Consider the following 27,047-nt stretch of genomic DNA (forward strand, 5'->3'; position numbering starts at 1 on the left):
CTCCAGATGAGAAGCTGATACCAGGGCTCTACTCCAGGAGATGAGAAGCTGACACCAGGGCTCTACTCCAGGAGATGAGAAGCTGATACCATGGCTCTACTCCAGGAGATGAGAAGCTGATACCATGGCTCTACTCCAGGAGATGAGAAGCTGATACCAGGGTTATACTCCACGAGATGAGAAGCTGATACCATGGGTTTACTGCAGGAGATGAGAAGCTGATACCATGGCTGTACTCCAGGAGATGAGAAGCTGATACCAGGGCTCTACTCCAGGAGATGGGAAGCTGATACCAGGGCTCTACTCCAGGAGATGAGAAGCTGATACCATGGCTCTACTCCAGGAGATGAGAAGCTGATACCATGGCTCTACAACAGGAGATGAGAAGCTGATACCATGGCTCTACTCCAGGAGATGAGAAGCTGATACCAGGGCTGTACTCCAGGATATGAGAAGCTGATACCAGGGCTCTACTCCAGGAGATGAGAAGCTGATACCATGGCTCTACTCCAGGAGATGAGAAACTGATACCAGGGCTCTACTCCAGAAAATGAGTAGCTGATACCAGGGCTCTACTCCACGAGATGAGAAGCTGATACCATGGGTCTACTGCAGGAGATGAGAAGCTGATACCAGGGCTCTACTCCAGGAGATGAGAAGCTGATACCATGGCTCTACCCCAGGAGATGAGAAGCTGATACCAGGGCTCTACTCCAGGAGATGAGAAGCTGATACCATGGCTCTACCCCAGGAGATGAGAAGCTGATACCAGGGCTCTACTCCAGGAGATGAGAAGCTGATACCATGGCTCTACCCCAGGAGATGAGAAGCTGATACCAGGGCTCTACTCCAGGAGATGAGAAGCTGATACCAGGGCTCTACCCCAGGAGATGAGAAGCTGATACCAGGGCTCTACTCCAGGAGATGAGAAGCTGATACCATGGCTCTACTCCAGGAGATGAGAAGCTGATACCATGGCTCTACTCCAGGAGATGAGAAGCTGATACCAGGGCTGTACTCCAGGATATGAGAAGCTGATACCATGGCTCTACTCCAGGATATGAGAAGCTGATACCATGGCTCTACTCTAGGAGATGAGAAGCTGATACCATGGCTCTACTCCAGGAGATGAGAAGCTGATACCAGGGCTCTACTCCAGGAGATGAGAAGCTGATACCATGGCTCTACTCCAGAAAATGAGTAGCTGATACCAGGGCTCTACTCCAGGAGATGAGAAGCTGATACCAAGGCTCTACTCCAGGAGATGAGAAGCTGATACCATGGCTCTACTTCACGAGATGAGAAGCTGATACCATGGCTCTACTTCACGAGATGAGAAGCTGATACCAGGGCTCTACTCCAGGAGATGAGAAGCTGATACCAGGACTCTACTCCAGGAGATGAGAAGCTGATACCAGGACTCTACTCCAGGAGATGAGAAGCTGATACCAGGGATCTATTTCTAAAGATGATACCAGGACTTTACTCCAGGAGATGAGAAGCTGTTCAGATATTAGGTTTGTGCATAATCTACATGGTCTTTATAGTAATAGTCAATTCTATGCGTTCATGTGAGGCCTGTGAGGTGTGAACAAGGCCTGGAGGACGCAGCTATTCTCATGATTTCTGAGGGTGGAGTCCACATTGCTGGATGTTAGCAAGAAATGAAAGTGAAACTGTGTGATGGCTTATGTCACAGATACTAAACTCTGAGCCTTATTATTCCGGATCCTGCACTCACTGCAGCTGCACCCCACACTCCTGACTGTCCTCCGACACCGCACTGACCATGGGAGACGGCCCCTACCAGTTCCCTGTGGCTCTTAAGTGGGACGAGGGCCCCGACAGCCTGAAACAAGTGAAAAACAAACTTCTGCTGCATTTCCAGAGCAAGAACAAGTCTAATGGTGGAGAATGTCAGATCCGGGACTTGGACTGCAGCCGGGGGTACATCCTGATACACTTCAAAGATGAGGGGGGTAAGTACTGAGGACTGGGGGTACATCCTGATACACTGCAGAGATGAGGGGGGTAATTACTGAGGACTGGGGGTACATCCTGATACACTTCAGAGATGAGGGGGGTAAGTACTGAGGACTGGGGGTACATCCTGATACACTGCAGAGATGAGGGGGGTAAGTACTGAGGACTGGGGGTACATCCTGATACACTTCAAAGATGAGGGGGGTAAGTACTGAGGACTGGGGGTACATCCTGATACACTGCAGAGATGAGGGGGGTAAGTACTGAGGACTGGGGGTACATCCTAATACACTGCAGAGATGAGGGGTGTAAGTACTGAGGACTGGGGGTACATCCTGATACACTTCAAAGATGAGGGGGGTAAGTACTGTGGACTGGGGGTACATCCTGATACACTTCAAAGATGAGGGGGGTAAGTACTGAGGACTGGGGGTACATCCTGATACACTGCAGAGATGAGGGGGGTAAGTACTGAGGACTGGGGGTACATCCTGATACACTACAGAGATGAGGGGGGTAATTACTGAGGACTGGGGGTACATCCTGATACACTGCAGAGATGAGGGGGGTAAGTACTGAGGACTGGGGGTACATCCTGATACACTGCAGAGATGAGGGGGGTAAGTACTGAGGACTGGGGGTACATCCTGATACACTGCAGAGATGAGGGGGGTAAGTACTGAGGACTGGGGGTACATCCTGATACACTGCAGAGATGAGGGGGGTAATTACTGAGGACTGGGGGTACATCCTGATACACTGCAGAGATGAGGGGGGTAAGTACTGAGGACTGGGGGTACATCCTGATACACTGCAGAGATGAGGGGGGTAAGTACTGAGGACTGGGGGTACATCCTGATACACTGCAGAGATGAGGGGGGTAAGTACTGAGGACTGGGGGTACATCCTGATACACTGCAGAGATGAGGGGGTAAGTACTGAGGACTGGGGGTACATCCTGATACACTGCAGAGATGAGGGGGGTAATTACTGAGGACTGAGGGTACATCCTGATACACTTCAAAGATGAGGGGGGTAAGTACTGAGGACTGGGGGTACATCCTGATACACTGCAGAGATGAGGGGGGTAAGTACTGAGGACTGGGGGTACATCCTGATACACTGCAGAGATGAGGGGGGTAAGTACTGAGGACTGGGGGTACATCCTGATACACTGCAGAGATGAGGGGGGTAAGTACTGAGGACTGGGGGTACATCTTGATACACTGCAGAGATGAGGGGGGTAATTACTGAGGACTGGGGGTACATCCTGATACACTGCAGAGATGAGGGGGGTAAGTACTGAGGACTGGGGGTACATCCTGATACACTGCAGAGATGAGGGGGGTAAGTACTGAGGACTGGGGGTACATCTTGATACACTGCAGAGATGAGGGGGGTAATTACTGAGGACTGGGGGTACATCCTGATACACTTCAAAGATGAGGGGGGTAAGTACTGAGGACTGGGGGTGCATCCTGATACACTTCAAAGATGAGGGGGGTAAGTACTGAGGACTGGGGGTACATCCTGATACACTGCAGAGATGAGGGGGGTAATTACTGAAAACTGGGGGTACATCCTGATACACTGCAGAGATGAGGGGGGTAATTACTGAGGACTGGGGGTACATCCTGATACACTGCAGAGATGAGGGGGGTAATTACTGAGGACTGGGGGTACATCCTGATACACTTCAGAGATGAGGGGGGTAAGTACTGAGGACTGGGGGTACATCCTGATACACTGCAGAGATGAGGGGGGTAAGTACTGAGGACTGGGGGTACATCCTGATACACTGCAGAGATGAGGGGGGGGGGGGTAAATGACTCCGGTAGAATTCTATTGTATTATTTATTGGTCACTGTTATTATTATATTATAACTATTTTATTCATATTTTTCAGAGCGGGACCAGGTTCTTCAGAAGGAGAGTCATGAGCTGAAACTACAAGGGGGCAAGAAGTTGAAGCTGAATGTGAGCTCCGTAGACGCGGTGAGGGGCGGTGGAGCGCAGGAAGAGGTAGCGGTACGTGCAGCAGGGAGAGGTCAGCGCGGGGGATGGGAGTTATACATGTAGGAGTATAGAATGATGACCCCTGTGCAGAGCGATACTGATAATAACAAGCAATGAAGGATATAGCAGAGGCGACAATGTAACAGCCGCTCATCTTCCCACAAGCTGGATCCCTGGACAGACCCTAAAATAAGAATCCCCTAATTGAGATGTTCGGGGCAATTGCATCCAATAAATAACCCTCAAAATTTAGGCGAAAATGAAGTATAATTTCTTTTCAATTTCTATGTTCACATTTACTGATGTCTGAATAAGCTTAAAACGACCACTCGCCAGTCACATCTCATATAACGTGGGGATAACTGGACGTACACATTAGATAATTGTCAGTAAATCCCACCGGTGTCCACGAGATCCAGCAACAAGCTGATGTGTCTGGAGCCGCCACTGCCCCGGGGGCAACAAGGATCAGCAGGACAGGCGGGAGAACAGAGCTACAACCCCTAATGATCAATGTCAGTATAAGCCCCATCATCTCCTCTCCTGCCTCATTAAACTCCCCATGCACATAACATTCAGGGTATGTTCACACGGCCTATTTACGGATGTAATTCGGGCGTTTTTGCCCCGAATTACGTCTGAAAATAGCGCCTCAATAGCGCTGACAAACATCTGCCCATTGAAAGCAATGGGCAGACGTTTGTCTGTTCACACGAGGCGTATATTTACGCGCCGCTGTCAAATGACGGCGCGCAAATAGACGCCCGCGTCAAAGAAGTGTCATGTCAATTCTTTGGCCGTAATTGGAGCCGTTATTCATTGACTCCAATGAATAGCAGCGCCAATTACGCCCGTAATGGACGCGGCGTTCAAGCGCCTGCACATGCCGTTACGGCTGAAATTACGGGGATGTTTTCAGGCTGAAACATCCCCGTAATTTCAGCCGTAATGGACGCCCTCGTGTGAACATACCCTAATAATGCGGGATCCTCTGACAATATGCTAAGTATGGCGGCCCCCGGACTGGCCTCCATAGGACCGACCTTAAGGGCTCATTAAGACGAGCGTAAAACTCGACCATGTGCTTTGCGTGAAAATCGTGCACAGCGCACTGCCCGTTGATACCAATGGGGCCATTCACAGATGCAGGAGTTTTCATGCAGCGTTTTTTCCTATATTGGTACGTTTTTCAGGCAGCTGCACGCACATTGAAGTCAATCGGTACGTGAAAATCACGCACAGCACACGGATTCACATCCATTCCATAAAAATAAAAATAAAGTGCTTTGTGAGGGTGTGAAAAACGCATGCCACTCGCAATGCACACTGATGCATAACGCCTAAGGCCGGATTCACACGAGCGTGTGCGTTTTGTGCCGTGTGTCAGTCGCGTATGATGCGTGATTTGTAAACAGAACAGCATGTGGTGCTTTTCTGTTTTCCTTCATAGTCTTTACTGCTGTTGCGCGAATCACACGGATGTGCTTCCATGTGGTGCTCGTGATTTTCACGCACCCGTTGACTTCAATGGGTGTGAAATGCGCGAACAACGCACAAATATAGGACATGTTGTGAGTTTTACGCAGCGGACACACGGACAGTCTGCACGGTCCCATAGACTAACATAGGTCCGTGCGAGTCGCGTGAAAATCACTTGCGTTGCACGGACGTATTACACGTTCGTCTAAATAAGCCTGAAGGGTCATACAGGGTCAGCTGCTGAAGGGGGCACCTCAGATGACCCTGCACTCGGGGCTTGTGACCTCCACAACTCTTAATCTATATTGTATAGCAGTGTTATTAGTATGTATGGTCACTGTATACAGATATATACGTCATGTTGTAGTGTACAGTATATAGTTGCAGTGTATGGTGGTGGCAGCATTGTATAGTAGTTACTTAGCCAGTTTATGACATTGATATTTGGGAACTATTCTGTATGACACTTATGATCAGGCATTGTTTGGTTTGGTTACACCATAAGGGGGCAACAGAGAATTTGCACACAGGTCACCATCCAACATAAGGTCGACCCCTGACAGCAGATTTTGCCCAGAAAGCTAGGATTGAGCAGCTTGGACTTCACCATGTATAATCCATTTTCTACTGCGAGATGAGCAATCTACCAGAGGGGTCTGAGGAGTGTGGTATGGACAGTAAAGGCTGCAGGGGACAGAGGAGTGAGGAGGGGAGAGAAGGGGCTCAAAGTGAACAGGGGGGGGGGGTTATCTGGAGGGGACAGAGAAGTGTGGAGGGGGACGGAGGAGTGTGGAGGGGGACGGAGGAGTGTGGAGGGGGACGGAGGAGTGTGGAGGGGGACGGAGGAGTGTGGAGGGGGACGGAGGAGTGTGGAGGAGGACGGAGGAGTGTGGAGGGGACGGAGGAGTGTGGAGGGGGACGGAGGAGTGTGGAGGGGGACGGAGGAGTGTGGAGGAGGACGGAGGAGTGTGGAGGGGGACGGAGGAGTGTGGAGGAGGACGGAGGAGTGTGGAGGGGACGGAGGAGTGTGGAGGGGGACGGTGGAGTGTGGAGGGGGACGGTGGAGTGTGGAGGGGGACGGTGGAGTGTGGAGGGGGACGGAGGAGTGTGGAGGAGGACGGAGGAGTGTGGAGGGGGACGGAGGAGTGTGGAGGGGGACGGTGGAGTGTGGAGGAGGACGGAGGAGTGTGGAGGGGGACGGAGGAGTGTGGAGGGGGACGGAGGAGTGTGGAGGAGGACGGAGGAGTGTGGAGGAGGACGGAGGAGTGTGGAGGGGGACGGTGGAGTGTGGAGGAGGACGGAGGAGTGTGGAGGGGGACGGAGGAGTGTGGAGGAGGACGGAGGAGTGTGGAGGAGGACGGAGGAGTGTGGAGGGGGACGGTGGAGTGTGGAGGGGGACGGTGGAGTGTGGAGGGGGACGGAGGAGTGTGGAGGAGGACGGAGGAGTGTGGAGGGGGACGGAGGAGTGTGGAGGGGGACGGTGGAGTGTGGAGGAGGACGGAGGAGTGTGGAGGGGGACGGAGGAGTGTGGAGGGGGACGGAGGAGTGTGGAGGGGGACGGAGGAGTGTGGAGGGGGACGGAGGAGTGTGGAGGGGGACGGAGGAGTGTGGAGGAGGACGGAGGAGTGTGAAGGGGGACGGAGGAGTGTGGAGGGGGACGGAGGAGTGTGGAGGGGACGGAGGAGTGTGGAGGGGGACGGAGGAGTGTGGAGGGGACGAGTGACGGAGGAGTGTGGAGGAGGACGGAGGAGTGTGGAGGGGGACGGAGGAGTGTGGAGGGGACGGAGGAGTGTGGAGGGGACGGAGGAGTGTGGAGGGGACGGAGGGGTGGAGGGGACGGAGGAGTGTGAAGGGGACGGAGGAGTGTGGAGGGGACGGAGGAGTGTGGAGGGGACGGAGGAGTGTGAAGGGGACAGAGGAGTGTGGAGGGGACAGAGGAGTGTGGAGGGGACAGAGGAGTGTGGAGGGGGACTGTTTTTGTGTCCTGTCACAGCAGAAACAGATTTGCTGTACCCTGATTCCCTTACTGTATCAGAGTCTGGAAAACAAAAGAAAGCAGAACTGACATCAGCTAAACGCAGGCAACAGGTAATCATTGGCTCTGACCTTTTGTTACGTTTTCTTGCAGAAACTAGGAAGAGACGAGCTTCTCCCCAGTCCAGGTAATTCATCATAGAGTCACTGCTGATATCTTGTATGTAGCTGTAGATAATAAAAGGTGATGTAGTAGTGGCGTCTGGGTTGATTTAGGGAGTAGAGCTCTGGGCTCATGTAGCAGTGGGGCCCCGGTCTCATGTTGTAGTGGGGCCCTGGTCTCATGTAGCAGTGGGGCCCTGGTCTCATGTTGTAGTGGGGCCCTGGTCTCATGTTGTAGTGGGGCCCTGGTCTCATGTAGCAGTGGGGCCCTGGTCTCATGTTGTAGTGGGGCCCTGGTCTCATGTAGTAGTGGGGCCCTGATCTCATGTTGTAGTGGGGCCCTAGTCTCATGTAGTAGTGGGGCCCTGGTCTCATGTAGCAGTGGGGCCCCGGTCTCATGTTGTAGTGGGGCCCTGGTCTCATGTAGCAGTGGGGCCCTGGTCTCATGTTGTAGTGGGGCCCCGGTCTCATGTTGTAGTGGGGCCCTGGTCTCATGTAGCAGTGGGGCCCTGGTCTCATGTTGTAGTGGGGCCCTGGTCTCATGTTGTAGTGGGGCCCTGGTCTCATGTAGTAGTGGGGCCCTGGTCTCATGTAGTAGTGGGGCCCTGGTCTCATGTAGTAGTGGGGCCCTGGTCTCATGTAGTAGTGGGGCCCTGGTCTCATGTAGTAGTGGGGCCCTGATCTCATGTAGTAGTGGGGCCCTGGTCTCATGTAGTAGTGGGGCCCTGATCTCATGTAGTAGTGGGGCCCTGGTCTCATGTAGTAGTGGGGCCCTGGTCTCATGAAGTAGTGGGGTCCTGGTCTCATGTTGTAGTGGGGCCCTGGTCTCATGTAGTAGTGGGGCCCTAGTCTCATGTAGTAGTGGGGCCCTGGTCTCATGTAGTAGTGGGGCCCTGGTCTCATGAAGTAGTGGGGTCCTGGTCTCATGTTGTAGAGGGGCCCTGGTCTCATGTAGTAGTGGGGCCCTGGTCTCATGTAGTAGTGGGGCCCTGATCTCATGTAGTAGTGGGGCCCTGGTCTCATGTAGTAGTGGGGCCCTGGTCTCATGTAGTAGTGGGGCCCTGGTCTCATGTTGTAGTGGGGCCCTGGTCTCATGTAGTAGTGGGGCCCTGGTCTCATGTTGTAGAGGGGCCCTGGTCTCATGTAGTAGTGGGGCCCTGGTCTCATGTAGTAGTGGGGCCCTGATCTCATGTAGTAGTGGGGCCCTGGTCTCATGTAGTAGTGGGGCCCTGGTCTCATGTAGTAGTGGGGCCCTGGTCTCATGTAGTAGTGGGGCCCTGGTCTCATGTTGTAGTGGGGCCCTGGTCTCATGTAGTAGTGGGGCCCTGGTCTCATGTTGTAGTGGGGCCCTGGTCTCATGTAGTAGTGGGGCCCTGGTCTCATGTTGTAGAGGGGCCCTGGTCTCATGTAGTAGTGGGGCCCTGGTCTCATGTAGTAGTGGGGCCCTGATCTCATGTAGTAGTGGGGCCCTGGTCTCATGTAGTAGTGGGGCCCTGGTCTCATGTTGTAGTGGGGCCCTGGTCTCATGTAGTAGTGGGGTCCAGCCAGGCCCTTATTGAAGATACCAGTCATAGCGCATGAGAATCTGTCACTGATATGAGCTCTGCTACATGACAGCTGAATGTGTTTTATAGTGAGAACTTTGGAGGCCCATAAAATCACATAAGAGCAGATTTATCAATGACATTTTCTTCACTCCAGAAACATCTGAATGTTAATGGCTTCCTCTGGATCGGGTGTGTGCGCCACATTTAGGGCTGATGTGAGGGTTAAAGTCTCTGGTTTATAAATAACAGAATGTTTCCCAATTTAACAGCTGAAAAGATCTCACAAAATAAACCAAGAAGTCAGGGCCAGCACCTCCTCTCCAATGTGGTTCTGATCGAGAACGTCCAGGACTCCCACTTGTCTGAGATGTTGACCCTTCTCATAGAGACTATTAGTGACAGGAATGATGACATCGACTTTTACTTGGAGAGAATCCCTGAGATCCACTCGGCCGTCATCACCTTCACCAGTGACATCGGTAAAAATCAGACTGTGTCTTGTAGAACTAGAAATTGATCCCATCATCCATATCATGTGAATGTTTACAGTGTCTATACAGATCAATGGAGAGGACTATATGACATCCGGATAGGAAACCTATTATTCATTGCGCCTTGTCTGCCTTCAAGTCATTGTGAATCTCTTGAGGCGTGAGAATGAGACTTGATCAGTAGACGTTGAGCAGTAGGTGACTGTAGTAAGATATTGGCTGCTGCGTCGTCGTGTTTGAAGAACTATTCCCAGATGCCACCAAAATAGTCTAGACTTGTCAAAAATATCCGATTTCCACCTTTATTGTTGGGGAAAATGACCTGATCCTTCCATAGATGAAGCACTAGAGAAATGACAGGAAGTTCTGACTACTAGAAATTTTGAAAGAGCGTTTGTTGTTAGAGCATTGGCCCATAATTATGGAAGGTCCCATGAAAAAAGCTTCACTTAGGCCGGTCCTACAAAAAAAACAAACAAAAGTTTTTTCCTCAATTCCAGAGAGATTTCCCCTTGTTGTTTGTACAGCGCATGGAAAGAGCAGACCTTATAACCCTTGTATATATATTTGGTATATTACCCGGATCATCCCGGCCCCCCACCATCACTTTTATTGTATTAGTTGTCCACCTTTTTTTACCCTGCTTCATTTCTCCTTTACATATTGTAGTACACAAAGCTTTATATTTACTCGTGATGTGGCCCACATACTGCCTGAGCACATAATAATAGGTGACTTTAGATATTGCGCCCCGTAGGGGCACGTGGTTGTCTTATTTTGCCAGTTTCCTCGGGTCTACACCTCTGTCGGTTCTTTACCAGCATCAATGTGTACTGAGACGAGACCATTTGTTTTTCTTCAATCAGACGTCTTCAGTTTTATCCAGAAATTTTGCAACAACCACAGAGTAAAACAGCTGAAACTGACAGCGAAGCCTCTAGAGGAGACCAGAAGCATCAGGGCTGAAGGTTTACCCCCAAACACCGAAAAGGACCACGTCATCATCTATTTCGAGAGCTCGAAGCTCGGTGGTGGTGAAGTACAAGATGCAGTGATGATCCCTGAGGAAGAGGCGGCGCTGGTTACCTTCTCTGATGTACAAAGTAAGTGACGTAGAGAGGCCTGACCGTAATACAGAAGATTGTAATATAAATGGAACTAGAGAGGTTCGGATGTTCTAGATGAGCTTTCCCGGGATCACCTCATTGTAGTCGTATTCTATCAAAAGGGCTTGAGACTAAACGTCATCACAAACATTATAATATGGATATTGCCATCATTTATATCACTAATGCCTGAACTGAAAACCAACAGTAGATATGTAAAATACCCACAGACGGGTCCCACCCCATGAGCCCAGCTCTGTCACCCCCAAACATCCCATCTACAGGTATCACCCCACTCACCCTTATATTTCCCAAACATCACCCCAGTTTCCCAATTACTTCCTAAATCTATTTTTGGTCTCCCTCTTTTTCATCCCGTCTGTTATCTCATTCATTGACCTGTATTATAATAGAACGAGTACAATCGCGCCGGTTCCAACAAATCTGCTTTTCCTTTGCACTTGTTTTAATGTATGTCCATCCGTATCGACCTCCTCGGCCTTACATTAGGAAGCGCAAGTTCAAAGATGTCACTCCTGGATGACGTCACATAGACCACCTGCGAGAGGAGAAGTACATTCCGGGGTCAGCCTGAGGAGGAGGAGGAGGTCACCTCAGTGAATGTCGGGGTGCACCTCACAATTGATAAATTGCAGTTTTGTTAGAGATATATATATAAAACCCTCAGCTGCTTTTCTGCTCTTAACACAATAATTACATGAAATGCATGGTTTCTGTTTATACTATTACTTAGTGAAGCTAAAAGCAGACACGACCCGCTGCAAGTGTGAACAGTCTATGGAAGGCCGTCCTGCGGAGGACACATCTGTCTAATACTAATGCTAGGTCTTTCTTTATTATAGTTGTGAAGGTCATAATGGAAAAGAAACACATCTTTGGTACTCGGCCGATCTCTGTGTATCGATACTACCCCATCTTAGATATAGCGCTATATGGGAAGCAAAGACCCTGTGTAGTAAAACCACAGCCAATCCAGATCCCGATCAGTCCATACTTAATGGAGTATATATGGAAAGACGCAAGACTAAAGCAAAGCATGGAGAAAAACATGTCCGATAAAAAGTGTGACATCATATGGCCAGAACTAAACTGCTCAAAACCCGTCATCACATTGTGTTTTCCCAACTCTCTATCATCACATATACGGACTATGGCGAAGGTTGCCCACATGTGGACTGACAAAGTCTCCGCTGAGTTCTCACTTATTATTTCAAGGTATAAAGTCATAGACTGTAAAACAAATCCGTCAGCGTGGGAGGACATCAAGGAACAGATCTCCACTCCTGCCTATGACGGACTATTGATCAAACCCAACGCTGATGCTGAGACGGTCTTCCTGGCCGGCACAATGAAGGATGTTAATAAGATTGAGCAGACGTTCAGGAAACTGGTGGAGGAAATCACCAAAAAAGCAGATCGAAACAGTCAAGTGACAACCATGACAGAACCTATGACTGCAGCTCTCTATCAGATTATATGTAGCAGTGGCCAGGAGAAGAAGATACTGTCCGCGGTCCCAGAGCTGAAGATGGAGTACGACCCGTCCACACACAATGTCAGGCTCACTGGACTGCGAGACGAAGTTCTCCAAGCCAAGTGTGAAATACTTCATGTCAAACAGCAGCTGAAATCCAAACCCATTCCGCTGAACCCGCACGTCCTTCAGTTCTTGATGTTCGCCGACAATGATGAGGTCTCTTGTCTTCTTTTTATACGTCACAAAATCAATGCACTAATGAGGATTGAAGAAAATGCCGTCCAACTGACCGGTTACTCAAAAAAAGACCTGACGGACGCAGAAGAGCAAATTAGTCGAGAATTAATTTGTCAGAGAATTCCAGTTGAGGACAAGAATATCCTACAAAGTCCAGAGTGGCGGAGTCTCCAATCTCATCTTCATGACTCCCTCAATTCTGAGACCTGCACAGTTATAATCCAGGAATTCCCTCCCGGAGCTGAGAATGATGTGGTGGTCGCTGGTTTGTCTTCCAATGTACACAAGGGTTACAAAATGATCCATGAATTTGTAGAAAAAAACACTCCAATGCAGAAGAATATCCAGGTCAAGTCCATGGCAGTCATGCAGTTCATCAAGGAGGAGAAGAAACACAGTTTGGATAACTTGAAACAAATTAATGTTCGGGTTGTTTTAGGACTTAGAAATATACACTTGACGGGAACCAAGAGTTATGTGGAGGAAGCGGCTTCCTTTGTACAGCAGTTGCTGTCCTCTGTGTATTATGATACCTTGCACATTGATAAACCTGGAGCCAACAAGTTTTGTCTGTCTAATGAAGAGCTGTTTGTGACAATGACGAAGAACAAATACAAATGTGTGGTCCATTTACAGAAAGACGGGGAAGATGAGGATGTAATTAACGTAACAACTCCAGATGAGCCTCAATGCCAAATACAAGTGCCCCAGGGGGTGACTATCTCGGTATACAGAGGAGACTTGTGCAGTCACAATGCAGATGTAATTGTTAATGCAGCCAATGAAGATCTGAAACACATTGGGGGTCTGGCGCTGGCATTACTGGACGCAGCAGGACCCAAACTCCAAAACGACTGTGACAGTATTATCCGTAAGCAAGGTCGCTTGTTCCCTGGTGAATCCGTGATCACAGATGCAGGAAACTTGCCATGTAAGCAGGTCATACATACTGTGGGGCCAAGATGGAATGCCGCCTCATCACAAAGATGTAAGGGTCTTCTACAGACAGCGATAAGGAACAGTTTAGCGTTGGCTGATGAGCGAGGCCATAAGTCCATTGCCATTCCGGCTGTCAGCTCTGGTATCTTCGGATTGCCTGTAGACCTATGTGCAGAAAGCATTGTAGAGGCCATCAAAGAGTTTGTGGAAGGTACACGCAGATCCAGCTCAGTTACCAATATTAATCTGGTGGACACCAAAGATGAAACCATCGCAGCATTCACCAAGTCTCTCAAGGAACAGTTCAAGGATCAGAACTTTGATCTTTCGCCAAGAAACTCAGTGAGGAGAGCGAAGGAGACGAAGCCTCAAAGGAGAGAGCAAGGAGCTACTGCGAGTCAGATGATAGACAACCAAAATATAGTCATAAAAGTCAAAGAAGGACTTCTTCAAGACTCAATGGTAAGTGCTGTTTATTATCCCTTCATGTAGTGACCCCATTATACGATTACTTGCACTTCTTGTGGTAGAACATTTCCAGTGGTTTTCCTTTCCACATCCTGTTCTCTAATGTAAAATGGTGTTCGGAGGTGGACACTGTGAAGGTGACAAGAGTATACATTAAATATGTCAAAACCAAATACCATCCACATCAGTGTCCGCATATACACACAGAGCTGCCACTATTAACCCGGTTAGAATGTGAACATTGATGTGGTGGGTGATCTGGACGAGAAGCGACCGCAGCCAGGCAATGCAATGTTATGGCTGCTGGAGACCATCTTGAGGTGGTGACGTTAGGCTTTTTATTCTGCGTGTTGGATCCACACAACGTCTCTATGACAAGGACAGGACACAGGTAGACGTTGTGACTTTGCAGCAGAGCAGCTTCCAGCACTGATGATGAGGCGTAGAAGGAAATGAAAACACTTTTGTCACATTGTAAATTTCTTATAAAACTTCTTATATAACACCTCTGGCCGTGTCTGAGTTTAGGAGGGAGGGTCAGCTTTATTTACAGCAGCAGCGCCACCCCTGTTCATGTCCATGTCTAGTATTCAACTAAATGGGGCTAAGCTGCAATACCAGAAACAACCATGGACAGGAGGGGCGCTGTGTGGAAATAAATCTCAGACTGCTTCTTTAGGACGACTGTACACCGCGCACTTTGAGAACAATGTGATAGTCAATTCTATGATTTGACCGTTTTTACAGCAATTAGTATTTTCTTTTCTTCTGATGACTGTTTTGATTTTGTGGCAGTAGAAACTGATCTGATGCTCACAATGAAGAAATGCACGACCTCATAGCCTCTGTCTCTAATGGCCGCCTGTAGAAATCCTTTCCATAGCATGTAGAAAAACATAAATATCTTGTATGCTGTTTGTGGCATAAAAGTCTTGCAGGGTACATATAGTCAAACTTTTAACAAATTTTACAGAGTTAGAAAAATTTATCTGAACATAAAGCGGAGCTCTACTTTTTAGCTGATAACAGATTGTTCTACTAAATGATCCGCAGTAATCTGTGGGGAAACCTGGCAGCAAGTGTTCAGTTTATCTGCAGCGCTCCCACAGGAGAAATGAAGCATTACCTGGTGCTTACTGAAACCAATGGGCCCTCTGTGTACTGCACAGACATGCCGGATCCTTTAGAAAGAGAGCAGTAACAAACCTTTTGTAGCTGCGCTCCCCTCCGGCAAATTGACAAAAGGACCAAACTAGGAACCCCCTCTATTAACTGCTGTTCCCTGTGTCTCTGTGTGATCAGACAGATGTGATTGTGAACAGTGTGGGGAAGGACCTCTGTCTGGACAGTGGTGGAGCATCCAGAGCGCTATATGAAAAGGCAGGACAGTCACTGCAAGCATCTCTATCGAAAGCAGCATCTGGAGCCCTGGTGGCTGATGGGGCGATTCTTGAAACTTCGGGCTACAAACTGTCCTGTCAAATCATTATTCATGTCGTCGTTCCAAGATGGGATGGAGGAAAAGGTTCTTCAGAAAAGGTAACCGGTCTATATGGAAATAATGAATGACCAGTAACGGAGCATATAACGTTCTACACCCATTATATAGAGGTCAGAGACTGGGCATTTATATAGACAGACTTCTTACTGTATTTTCAATGTTAAGCATCCATCTTATCATTGACGTCTACATGAGAAATCCAAGCTCCACAGCGGTCAGACAACTTGTGGTTGATCTCTATAAAGGTACTGTATATAGCGATCAGAAATCTCCTGGTAGATCTACACGGAACGTTATCAGTATATAAAGAGCTCATAAATCTAGACGGTAGCCCTAACCCTACCCAATTTATAGAGGGGTCAGACATCTACCCTACCCTCTATAGAGGGGTCAGACATCTCAAGGAGGGTCTCTAGGTGACAGATTTACAAGGTACAAAGAGGTCATGTATCTTATGATGATCGAGGTCTTCAGAGTTGAAACATTTCATGTTATATCTCCACATATTATAACAATAGAGATCTCATGGTGGCTCCGATCCCTCCACACATGTCATACACCCTATGGTAGACGTCAGATACATTGTGGTCCGTCTCCATATAAAATGATCAATATGAATATAAAGAAGACGGCGATCCCTACATGGGATGGTCAAGATCTTCTGATGTTAAATATCTTCTGGTTGATCTTCACACATGACGATCAATATAGATTTTCACACCCGATTCTTGACTCTCATGGTAGTTCTACAAACCCTGCATTATATACAGAGGTCAGACACAATATTCCTGATGATTCGACGTGTCCGGCACCCACCATCAGCCTGTATGTCTCCCTATAAAGTCTCCTCGCTGATTAGGTATCCGGCGGTCGTCTCTTCACTACATAAGGTGGTATCTTCTCTGACTGTATTATATTATCCAGGTTCATACTTACATGTCAGGTAGTGAGTCGGTGGTATCACTTCTCATGTGTCTTCAATGTTAGCTCATGCTCCTCTGTATTTACTGGTCCGGCACCCGCTAGCCTTTATTAACCTTATTATCCAATGTCTCTCACTTTAGATTTTCAGACAAATAATAAAGGCCTGTCTGCATATGGCAGAGAAGAGACAGTTCACCTCCATTACTTTTCCAGCCATCGGAACTGGAATTCTTGGTTTTCCTAAAAACCTTGTGGCGGCTCTCATGTTTGAAGAAGTTCTCAACTTCAGCACCACATCCGAAAATCAGTTCCTTCAGCAAGTGACTTTCATGCTGCATCCAAAAGACAGGGAAATTATTAAGGTGATGTACGGTGATGATTGTAATAGCAAATGATGTGGAGGGTACTATAATAATATAAGTTCTTCATGGGATGGATAATTACATTGAATCATTTATGTCCCATAAAGATATAAGACTGAAAATGGTCCCGTGGAGCGGATGGGACTGAGTGTGAGACACCTGTGAGACACCTGAGCATGGTGCCTTGTGTTTGAGTTGTATTATATAGCTGTTGACATCATGTATACAGTCTCTACAGGCAGATGTAGCATATTAGGGGGTCTCAGATGTGGCCTTTGACTCCATCCGGGGGCTGTCAACGTCCTGCTTCCTCCAGCTTGCACTGGAATGGTGGCCACACATACAAGGTTACAGTCTATGGGAGATATGGAAGCAGTCAAGTGAATCTCTCCCTCACTAAAATGAAGGGTGACTGGGCAGGTGTGGCCACCTCTCTATGAACAGGGGACTCAAGACTTCCATTTTCTCATTCTACCAGTCGGCCTCCTAATGGCAGTAGCCCACCACCGGTCTTACTGGTCTATCTGTTCCATATATGTGTGTGTGTGTATATATATATATTGTGTAACCTCATCTGCTAATACAAGCAGAACTCAACATCATTACTATATTATATTTAGGAATTCTCTAAAGAACTAAGTGCAAGAAAGAGCAAAAATCCTACGCAGAGTAGTCAAGTGTCCAAAACCCCCTCAAAGGCCAAGCAGAAGCCCCCAACGAGTCCAGCCGCAGGTAAGAGCTTTGTGGAGACTCCATGAGACCAGGACCAGCTCATTATTAAACCAGGCAGCATCCGAGGCATTCGTACCATACAGGCAGACCATGTGGCTGCTTTGGGGCTATTCCAGGTTAGTCTTGTCCCCAATTTTATGGGTGGGGAGAACCTGCACAGGTATGTGGTCTCTACAGTGATGAAATCTGCAAACAAGGAGCAAATGGAGAATCTACTAAAAAAAAAACTGTGATGGCGGCCGCAGCCCTTCCTGTACCGGGTGGTTGGGAGTGCGGTGGTGTCAGGCAGCATCAGAAAGGGCCCACATTGTTTTCCTTGCTATGGGGCCCCCAGCCTGCAGATCTTGTGTAGCTCCAGTACATCTCTCCAGAAGTCATCCATAATCATCATTAGCGGATGGTGATCTTAGTTACATCTCCAGTCCTGGAGAAATCGTGAGATATGCGAGTTATAGGTTGAGGATATTGGCTGTACGGGCGGCTCTGGTGACTCCTGCTCCTCGTGTATAGAGTCGTCTACCGTCTGTAGACTTAAGAGTATCCATAAGTGATAAGACATTTGATATAATTGCAGTTGTTTTTAGTGAAGGTGAAGATGGAAGGCTCCACAGTGATGGCTGCTGTTCATGTCCCAATGATAAATCCTGCCTTGGTTTTTCCTTCCATACATTTGTCTTTCGCAGTTCATGTCTAAGTCTTCCATCTCCTCATTCAGCTTATGCAATGTACCTCGTTCCCTGCAGCTTTCTTTGGGGCAGTGAAAACTCTGAATCTGGGAGTTCATGAAATGAGGGTCGGATCCATCACTTATCAGGTGAAGACTGGAGACATAACCAAGGAAGACACCGACGTCATTGTCAACTCTACTGATCAAACCTTTAACCTCAGATCAGGTATTTACCCAAACGGCTTAACCACAGGGTGGGAATTGGGGCAACCTCTGCAAAAACCAAAAACAAGCAATGTCACCTGAAATTCACCCTATACTGGACTAACGGGCATGTTACCCACAATGCATGAACCGGGGAAACGAGTACCAAACGGGCAATAACCATAAGAGGGGAACCAAGTCTCCGAGCCTTTACTATAAATATTTATCTGTGAGTCACGATTCGCCTTTAGACCTGAGTCTTGGCTGATCCATAATCCACAGCATTGCCCCACTTCACCCGTCCTTGCGTCCTCACATACATTTGTTGTTCTGGAGAGACTTTCATCACCTCATGGCTGCCGGACAACCCTGACAAAGACCGTAATAAATTTGAAGCAATTATTTGCATGTCCCTTTGATGAATGGTTTTTCCAATCTGTAACACGTATCAGGACAAAATGGCTCCACCAAATCCATCTGCCCCCCTCTATTGATACCTGCGCTCATTGTGATCATGGAGATTAGAATAAAACCTTGTACCCAGCACTCCCCATCATTTTACTGCAGTATAAACCCCCCCCTTCTAGTATCATTGTGTGAGCGGCGATCTGACGCTGAGCGGGGGAGGGCAGGTGTCACATCGGCTTCTGCATTACGCTGTGTTCATATAAATCCTCTTTTATTTGCAGGTGTCTCTAAATCTATCCTGGAGGCAGCGGGGCCGAGTGTTCAGGACGAATGCGCTCTGCTCGGTAAGACACCATTTCTGGCTCTGGTGACCACTGACTTAGGGGGTTCCCGGTTTATGGCCTGGTTCATACAGTGCAGTTTTAGTAAAACAAAAAAACTGACACCTCTAAAAAAGACTCATCAAAAACTGCACAGTGTGAATCTGACACATTAATAAAGCTTATTTATCGTGTAATGGAAAGTTCTGCAACTCTCTAATAGACTTTGTATTTCACCTCCTCACCATTTTCAAGATCTCTGCCTGCTGTCAATCAATGGGAAGATTTATTGGTTAAAAAAATCTCTCCTGTACATGTCAAAGTTACGCAGTTGCATTGTTCGTAACTAAACAGAGCTCTGATACACTGTAATGAACCCTGCACCTGCATCTGCTGGACAAGATCAGGACAGGTTTCCATGTCTTCAGTCAATAGCAGCAAGCAGAGATGTGTCTAAAGGTGCATTAAGATGAGACTTTTTGGTGGTGCGGTAAAAAAAACACCTAAAAAATTGTGGCAAAAACGCAGGTGGTTTTATTTTGAATTGCTGCGGTTTGCGATGCGGTTTTCACCTGTGCGTTTTTTTTACTGGTGATGCACATTTAATATACAAGCTTCAGCTTTAAAAAATGCACAGGCAAAAATCGCATCGCAAACTGCGATTTTTTTTTTGTGTTTTTTTTACCGCGCGGCCATAAACATCTCATCTAAATGCACCAAAATAGAAAACAAAAGACCTTTTCATTATACAAAGATTAGGATTTAAAGCCGATCCATCGTCTGACAAGTCGTACAGAGAATGTGGGAGCCGCGGCCTCATGGCGGTTGTCCGTGAATCTCCACATTTCATCGTCATCTGCAGACACAGGACGGACACGTTACAGTAAATATCTCCAGAGCGTGCGGCCGGGAGAGCAGGAGGATCAGCTTGGAGTGATATTTCCTGGATATGTCATGTAATCTCTCCATAGATAATGATTCATTCTGCTACATTGTAATACATTTATAGCTCGGAAATGATTGTATCCGCAGGATCCCAAAACAAGAGCAGTTACATTACAACTCAGAGCGGAAATCTTCTCTGCAAACAGATTCTTCACGTTGTCGGCAGAAATTCAGCAAAAGGAATCAAAGACTTTATATCGGAGTCTCTCAGCGAGTGTGGGAACCTCGGAGCCTCCTCGGTCGCGTTCCCAGCCATAGGGACAGGTCTGACTTCCATCATATCTGTGTTTTTGGTGCTGTCTCTTTAGGCCTCATGCACATGACCGTAAGGGTTTTTACTATCCGCAAATACCGATCCAACGGCTACAGATCCACATCCGTAGCCGTCCCCAATTGTGGAAACACCCAAAGACTTTTATGGGTGAGTCCATGCCGCGAATGTGGACAGGAATAAGACATGTTCTATATTTTGCGGATCATTTCTGCGTCCCGGACACACATCCGTAAGTATAGGGATAGGTGTCCGTGGCCAATAGAAATGAATAAGTCCACAATTTCATCCGTAATGACCTAATCCTTAATTACGGATGAATACTACGGACGCGTGCATGGGGTCCTACTGTGTGCTGATCGTGAGATGAACTGAGGAAGAGATTGTTTAGTTGGGGAGATTTAACCAGAACTGCACAGTGGAGTGCATGGTGTGCTCCACGTTTATTATGTGGTTGGAGACTGATTAAGAAGAGCTGTAATATACCCCACATTTACTAAAGACGTGCTCCATGACTTACAGAAAAATATTCATGGAAATGTCCGTCAACCACGAGGCAGTGGAGAGAGAAATGTGTAATCTATCCAGAAAATGATATTATCCGCAAAGATTAAGCTCACACGCCAGCAGAACAGCGGGGCTGGACACAATCAACACTAATATTCACATCGGTACAAACTCCATGTAACACATTAACCAAAAAGCAATAATAAAAGGAGTAAAACGACCCAAATAAAGATAAAAAAATCAAACGTTTATTTCGACCAGTTAAAATGGATTAACAGACAACATGAGATCAATAAGGGATCACTCCAAACAAAGGACAGCTGCACAACGGAGAAGGGCCGGACTCACGCCATGGGTTGCTGTATATCCAAATGGAACATGAAATAACCGGGGCCCCAACAAAATAACCTCACTGCCTTCCACTAAGTCCCACGTGGTACCACTAGGTACGATGGGGACCCAAAGAAATCAGGAAGGTACATTACCCATTATCCTGAGTCTTTCCAACTGCACCACACCGTGCCCCAACGCACATTTCACGTCACCGCTTCCTCAGGGGGTATTGTTCTAAACTGTTGACACTTCTTTTATATATTGTCCCATAACCCACGTGACCTACACCTGGCAAATCACCGTCTCCTCCCAGCACATGCGCAGGATCCCACCTATTGGAAGAGTGATCCATGTGCTGAGAGTAGATTGTCGTTTGCAGCTGTCGTTTGTTTGGAGTGATTCTCTATTTACCTCATATTGCTTGTTAACCCGTTAGTGACCGTCCATATGTGTTTTTACGGCAGCCACTAACGGGCTTTATTCTGATGCAGTAGCATTTTTACGGCGCTGCATCAGAAGAAGCTGACCGGCCCTCTGCTCTCGGCTACCGGTGGTAACTAAGGGCTGGGAGCAGATTTGTTCAAGCGGGTGGGATCAAAATCATCATTGATCCCGCCTGTTTAACCCCTTAATGGAGCGGTCAATAGCAACCGCTGCATATGAGTGGTTTTAGAGAGAGAGGGGGCTCCCTCTCTTACTCCACCGGCAAACCCACAAAGCAGGGTGCCTATGGTTTCTATGGCAGCCGGGGGCCTAACGAAGGCCCCCAGATCTGCCTGTAGTGAATACCTGTTACACTGACAGGCATAATACACTGCAATATAGAAGTATTGCAGTGTATTATAAAAGCGATCAAATGATGGCCTAATAAAATGCCCTGGCGGGACTAAAAAAGAAGTTAATTATAAATAAAAATCCCAAGTAAAAAAAAATTAAAAACCCACTTTTTCCTGTTATAAAAATGCTTTATCATAAAAAAAACAAAAAAAGTTACACATATTTGGTATCGCCGCGTCTGTAACGACCCCAACTATAAAGCTTTTACGTTATTTAACCCGCACGGTGAACGCTGTAAAATACAAAATAAAAAAATAATGACAGAATTGCATTTCTCTGTTCATCCTGCCTTTAAAAAAAATGTGATAAAAAGTGATCAAAAAAAGTTGCAAGAGTCCATAATGGCGCCAATAAACACGACAAGCCGTCCTGCCAAGAAAAGCCTCGTACAGCCGCAGCGGGGGAAAAACAAAAAGTTATGGCTCTTAAAATATGGAGACACAAAAACTAATAATTTAGAAAAAAAAAAAGTGCATTTAGTGTGTAAAAGAAGTGAAACATAAAAAAAATATAGAAATTTGGTATCGCCTCAATCGTAAGGACCCGCTGAATAAAGTTATAGTGTTATTTATACCGCACGGTAAACCGCGTAGATTTAGGATGCAATCTAAATTGCTGTTTTTTCTATTCCCCCCAAAAAAGTTAATAAAAGTTAATCAATAAATGATATGTACCCCAAAAAATACAATTTGTCCCGCAAAAAACAACAACTTATACAGCAATGTCGACGCAAAAATAAAAAAGTTTTAGCTCTTTGAATGCGACGATGGAAAAACTTAAAAAATAACTTGGTCGTTAAGGCCTAAAATATTCTGGTTAGTAAAGGGTTAATCATTCTTAACTGGTAGAAATAAACGTTATATTTTTTCATCTTTATTTGGGCAGTTTATTACTCCTTTTTTATTGCTTTTTGGTTAACGCTACATATATTATGCCACATGCGCCATTTGCTAGATATTCCCCAACTCATGGATAGCGCGGGTAGATGCCGCAATATATAAGTAATTGCTTTTTGTGGCTCAGGTTTGGGCAATGTGTCCTCGGCTGTGGTGGCGGATATCATATTAGAAGCTGTAACAGAATTTGCCAACTCCAGACCCGCCCAGAGTCCTCAAACGGTGAAAGTGATCATCTTCCAGGAGCAAATGCTCCCCGACTTCTACACCAGTATGAAGAAGAAGGAAGGAACCGACCTGCCCAAGCAGAGGTCCCACTTATCTAGATTAACAAACTGTAAGTACTCCACATTTTATAGACGGTTAAAGGGCCGGTGTCCAGATTAATGTGAGGAAACCTTCATCATTCTATAATGAAAAGTTCTGCTTCTTGTCAATAAATGGGAAAATATATATTGTTTATTTATTTTTATTGAAAAATTAAAATACCACCTGGCCAGGTGTTACCTATAAGGTGGCAAATAACATTTACTGCAGTTTACATACAGTGGAGGAAATAAGTATTTGATCCCTTGCTGATTTTGTAAGTTTGCCCACTGTCAAAGTCATGAACAGTCTAGAATTTTTAGGCTAGGTTAATTTTACCAGTGAGAGATAGATTATATAAAAAAAAAACAGAAAATCACATTGTCAAAATGATATATATTTATTTGCATTGTGCACAGAGAAATAAGTATGTGACCCCCGACCAACCATTAAGAGTTCAGCCTCCTCCAGACCAGTTACTGCTCCAAATCACCTTGGTGCCTGCATTATAGACAGCTCTTACATGGTCACCTGTATAAAAGACTCCTGTCCACAGACTCAATGATCAGTCTGACTCTAACCTCTACAACATGGGCAAGACCAAAGAGCTTTCTAAGGATGTCAGGGACAAGATCATAGACCTGCACAAGGCTGGAATGGGCTACAAAACCATAAGTAAGACGCTGGGTGAGAAGGAGACAACTGTTGGTGCAATAGTAAGAAAATGGAAGACATACAAAATGACTGTCAATCCACATCCATCTGGGGCTCCATGCAAAATCTCACCTCGTGGGGTATCCTTGATCCTGAGGAAGGTGAGAGCTCAGCCGAAAACTACACGGGGGGAACTTGTTAATGATCTCAAGGCAGCTGGGACCACAGTCACCAAGAAAACCATTGGTAACACATTACAATCCTGCAGTGCCCGCAAGGTCCCCCTGCTCAAGAGGGCACATGTACAGGCCCGTCTGAAGTTTGCCAATGAACATCTGGATGATTCTGAGAGTGATTGGGAGAAGGTGCTGTGGTCAGATGAGACTAAAATTGAGCTCTTTGGCATTAACTCAACTCGCCGTGTTTGGAGGAAGAGAAATGCTGCCTATGACCCAAAGAACACCGTCCCCACTGTCAAGCATGGAGGTGGAAACATTATGTTTTGGGGGTGTTTCTCTGCTAAGGGCACAGGACTACTTCACCGCATCCATGGGAGAATGGATGGAGCCATGTACCGTCAAATCCTGAGTGACAACCTCCTTCCCTCCACCAGGACATTAAAAATGGCTCGTGGCTGGGTCTTCCAGCACGACAATGACCCGAAACATACAGCCAAGGCAACAAAGGAGTGGCTCAGAAAGAAGCATATTAAGGTCATGGAGTGGCCTAGCCAGTCTCCAGACCTTAATCCCATCGAAAACTTATGGAGGGAGCTGAAGATCCGAGTTGCCAAGTGACAGCCTCGAAATCTTAATGATTTACAGATGATCTGCAAAGAGGAGTGGGCCAAAATTCCATCTAACATGTGTGCAAACCTCATCATCAACTACAAAAAACGTCTGACTGCTGTGCTTGCCAACAAGGGTTTTGCCACCAAGTATTAAAGGGAATGTGTTGCCAGAAAAACATGTTTTTTTAAAAAAAATTAAATATTTAGTGTGTGGGTGATTAAACATTGTTCAAATTTTTTTTATTTTTTTGCACGAGTCCAGGAAATATTATAAATTATTTCTAATTTATAATACTACCCATTTTTGGTCACTAGATGGAGCTGTTCCCAAAATTGCAGCATTGCAACATTGGGTTAAAAGCCCTCGCTCTAGTGAGCTCTCAGCATCCCCCCCTCCTTTATCCTGGCTAGTGCCGGGATAAACGAGGGGTTTGAACGATGTAACCTCCTACACTGTGTGTCGCCATTTTTTGAGCTAACCCACAGTGTAGTAGGTTTACATACAGTAGTAAACACACACAAACACGAACATACATTGAAATCTCTTACCTGCTCCTGCCGCCGCGGCTCCCTCCGGCCCGTCCGCTCCGTTTGCTGCCGCTGGTGCAAGTGCACAAATCCGGAAGCCGCGACCGGAAGTAGTAATATTACTGTCCGGCCGCGACTTCCGGTCCACAGGAAAATGGCGCCGGACGGCGCCAATTTCGAATAGGACTGTGTGGGAGCGGCGCATGCGCAGTTCCCACACAGACGCCGTACACTGCAGTCAATGGGACGGGAGCCGTTCGCAGTCCCTATGGGACTGTGGCTGCCGTATTCCATGTCTGTATGTGTCGTTAATCGACACACACAGAAATGGAACAAAAAATGGCAGCCCCCATAGGGAAGAAAAAGTGTAAAAATAAGAAAAAGTAAAACACAAACACACAAATGAATATAAACGTTTTTAATAAAGCACTAACATCTTTAACATATAAAAAAATAATTTGTGATGACACTGTTCCTTTAAGTCTTGTTTGCCAAAGGGATCAAATACTTATTTCTCTGTGCACAATGCAAATAAATATATATAATTTTGACAATGTGATTTTCTGTTTTTTTATATAATCTATCTCTCACTGGTAAAATTAACCTAGCCTAAAAATTCTAGACTGTTCATGTCTTTGACAGTGGGCAAACTTACAAAATCAGCAAGGGATCAAATACTTATTTCCTTCACTGTATATCAAATAATCACATATGGCAGAAATACATATATATACGCATCAAGATATACAAAATATACTGGTATGGAAACCCGGCAAACGGGAAACAACTATAATGATACAGAAGCCCAGAAAAGTGAATTGCAACGTTTTATCCAAATGAAATCACTCAGTGTCCCAAATAGGGACCGAATTATAGAGGGACTATAAATGATACACAATAAATCACTGAACATAGCGATTAGCTTGTTTGGCATTTCTATTTCATGGGGTTTCAAAGGTAATCCTGTTGGATAAATGGATCCAGGTTACATCCTTCATTTTAACGGTGCAAAATCAGTTCTGCCAGCAAATGATAATCATAATAGGCGATCAGATAAAGGACTCGATAACACTCATCTGTCGTTGTTTTCCATTCTTATCCGGACAGAAGTCAGTCCGGCTCCCATATTCAGCAGCAAGCAGGTAAGTAGCGATATTTGTCCATCCAGATCGTCAAATGCTTCACCAGAGAAACTGCAATGCCTTTTGGACATTAATCACTAAAAGATAGATTGTAACGCACCAGACTGCACCAATTGTACTCAGCCGGGTTTCTAAAGACCAAGGTGGCAGACGGTGTGGCCCTCAGCGCGCTGTAGCATTCAAACACGCTGAGAGAGCGCGGTGTGATGACGTCACTCAGGACTGCGCAGTAGGCTGACGCGTTTCATCCCCATTGGGACTCCCTCAGAGCCGCTGGATCACGTTCCCAGCATCCGGTTGTATTATAGACATTTAAAGGTGTATTACCTATTTGGAAATCGTTGTTTTCATTTTGGTTATTAATCCATGGAGTCACCAAAACCTCCATTTATATTGCTAATGCATCTTGTGTATTTATTTGAGAGAAGAACAGACAGATATCTTAGTAGGAGCTCTCATCATATTATAAAGATAAATATCTATCAATACAATTAAAGAATAAACCAACATTCATATAGAAAATCTTGCAGGAAATTCTAAGAACATATTCAGGGAGGTGTCCCGCGCCCTACGGAAAAATAGGGGAGGGGAAAAGGGGGAGAAAAAAAGAAGGGGGGGAGGGGAGTATTTGGACATATTCAATGAAAAGTCCATAGATAACCCCAAGCCTAGACAGATAATGATATCCCCTTTCATAAGAGAAAATGAACAAGTATTGCTTATGGAGATTTATATATAGACATCCTTTACACAAGAAGGGGACTAAGAAAGGTCTGTCAGGGAGTCAGCCGGGGGCATAAAAAAGCCACAGACCAGGTCC

At 46.5% G+C, this 27,047-nt stretch overlaps 1 protein-coding gene across 3 annotated transcripts in view; it reads left to right on the forward strand.

Annotated features, from left to right (window-relative positions):
• The first annotated feature begins 1,646 nt into the window (after positions 1-1,646).
• PARP14 (poly(ADP-ribose) polymerase family member 14) overlaps positions 1,647-27,047 on the forward strand; it is a 37,098-nt gene continuing 11,697 nt past the window's right edge. The window contains exons 1-13 of one of the 3 annotated variants that reach the window (XM_075829003.1): positions 1,647-1,979; positions 3,890-4,011; positions 7,607-7,640; positions 9,431-9,640; positions 10,519-10,755; positions 11,622-13,894; positions 15,203-15,439; positions 16,466-16,687; positions 17,308-17,419; positions 18,163-18,312; positions 18,980-19,042; positions 20,051-20,227; positions 22,935-23,144. In XM_075829003.1, the coding sequence (XP_075685118.1) occupies positions 1,790-1,979; positions 3,890-4,011; positions 7,607-7,640; positions 9,431-9,640; positions 10,519-10,755; positions 11,622-13,894; positions 15,203-15,439; positions 16,466-16,687; positions 17,308-17,419; positions 18,163-18,312; positions 18,980-19,042; positions 20,051-20,227; positions 22,935-23,144 (4,237 nt within the window). In that variant the 5' untranslated portion in view covers positions 1,647-1,789. Of the gene's footprint in view, positions 1,980-3,889; positions 4,012-7,424; positions 7,567-7,606; positions 7,641-9,430; positions 9,641-10,518; positions 10,756-11,621; positions 13,895-15,202; positions 15,440-16,465; positions 16,688-17,307; positions 17,420-18,162; positions 18,313-18,979; positions 19,043-20,050; positions 20,228-22,934; positions 23,145-27,047 lie in introns of those variants that run through there. The other 2 variants (XM_075829004.1, XM_075829005.1) reach the window with 2 other exon arrangements.

The sequence above is a fragment of the Rhinoderma darwinii genome, chromosome 6, assembly GCF_050947455.1.
Source record: "Rhinoderma darwinii isolate aRhiDar2 chromosome 6, aRhiDar2.hap1, whole genome shotgun sequence".
Lineage (NCBI taxonomy): Eukaryota > Metazoa > Chordata > Amphibia > Anura > Rhinodermatidae > Rhinoderma > Rhinoderma darwinii.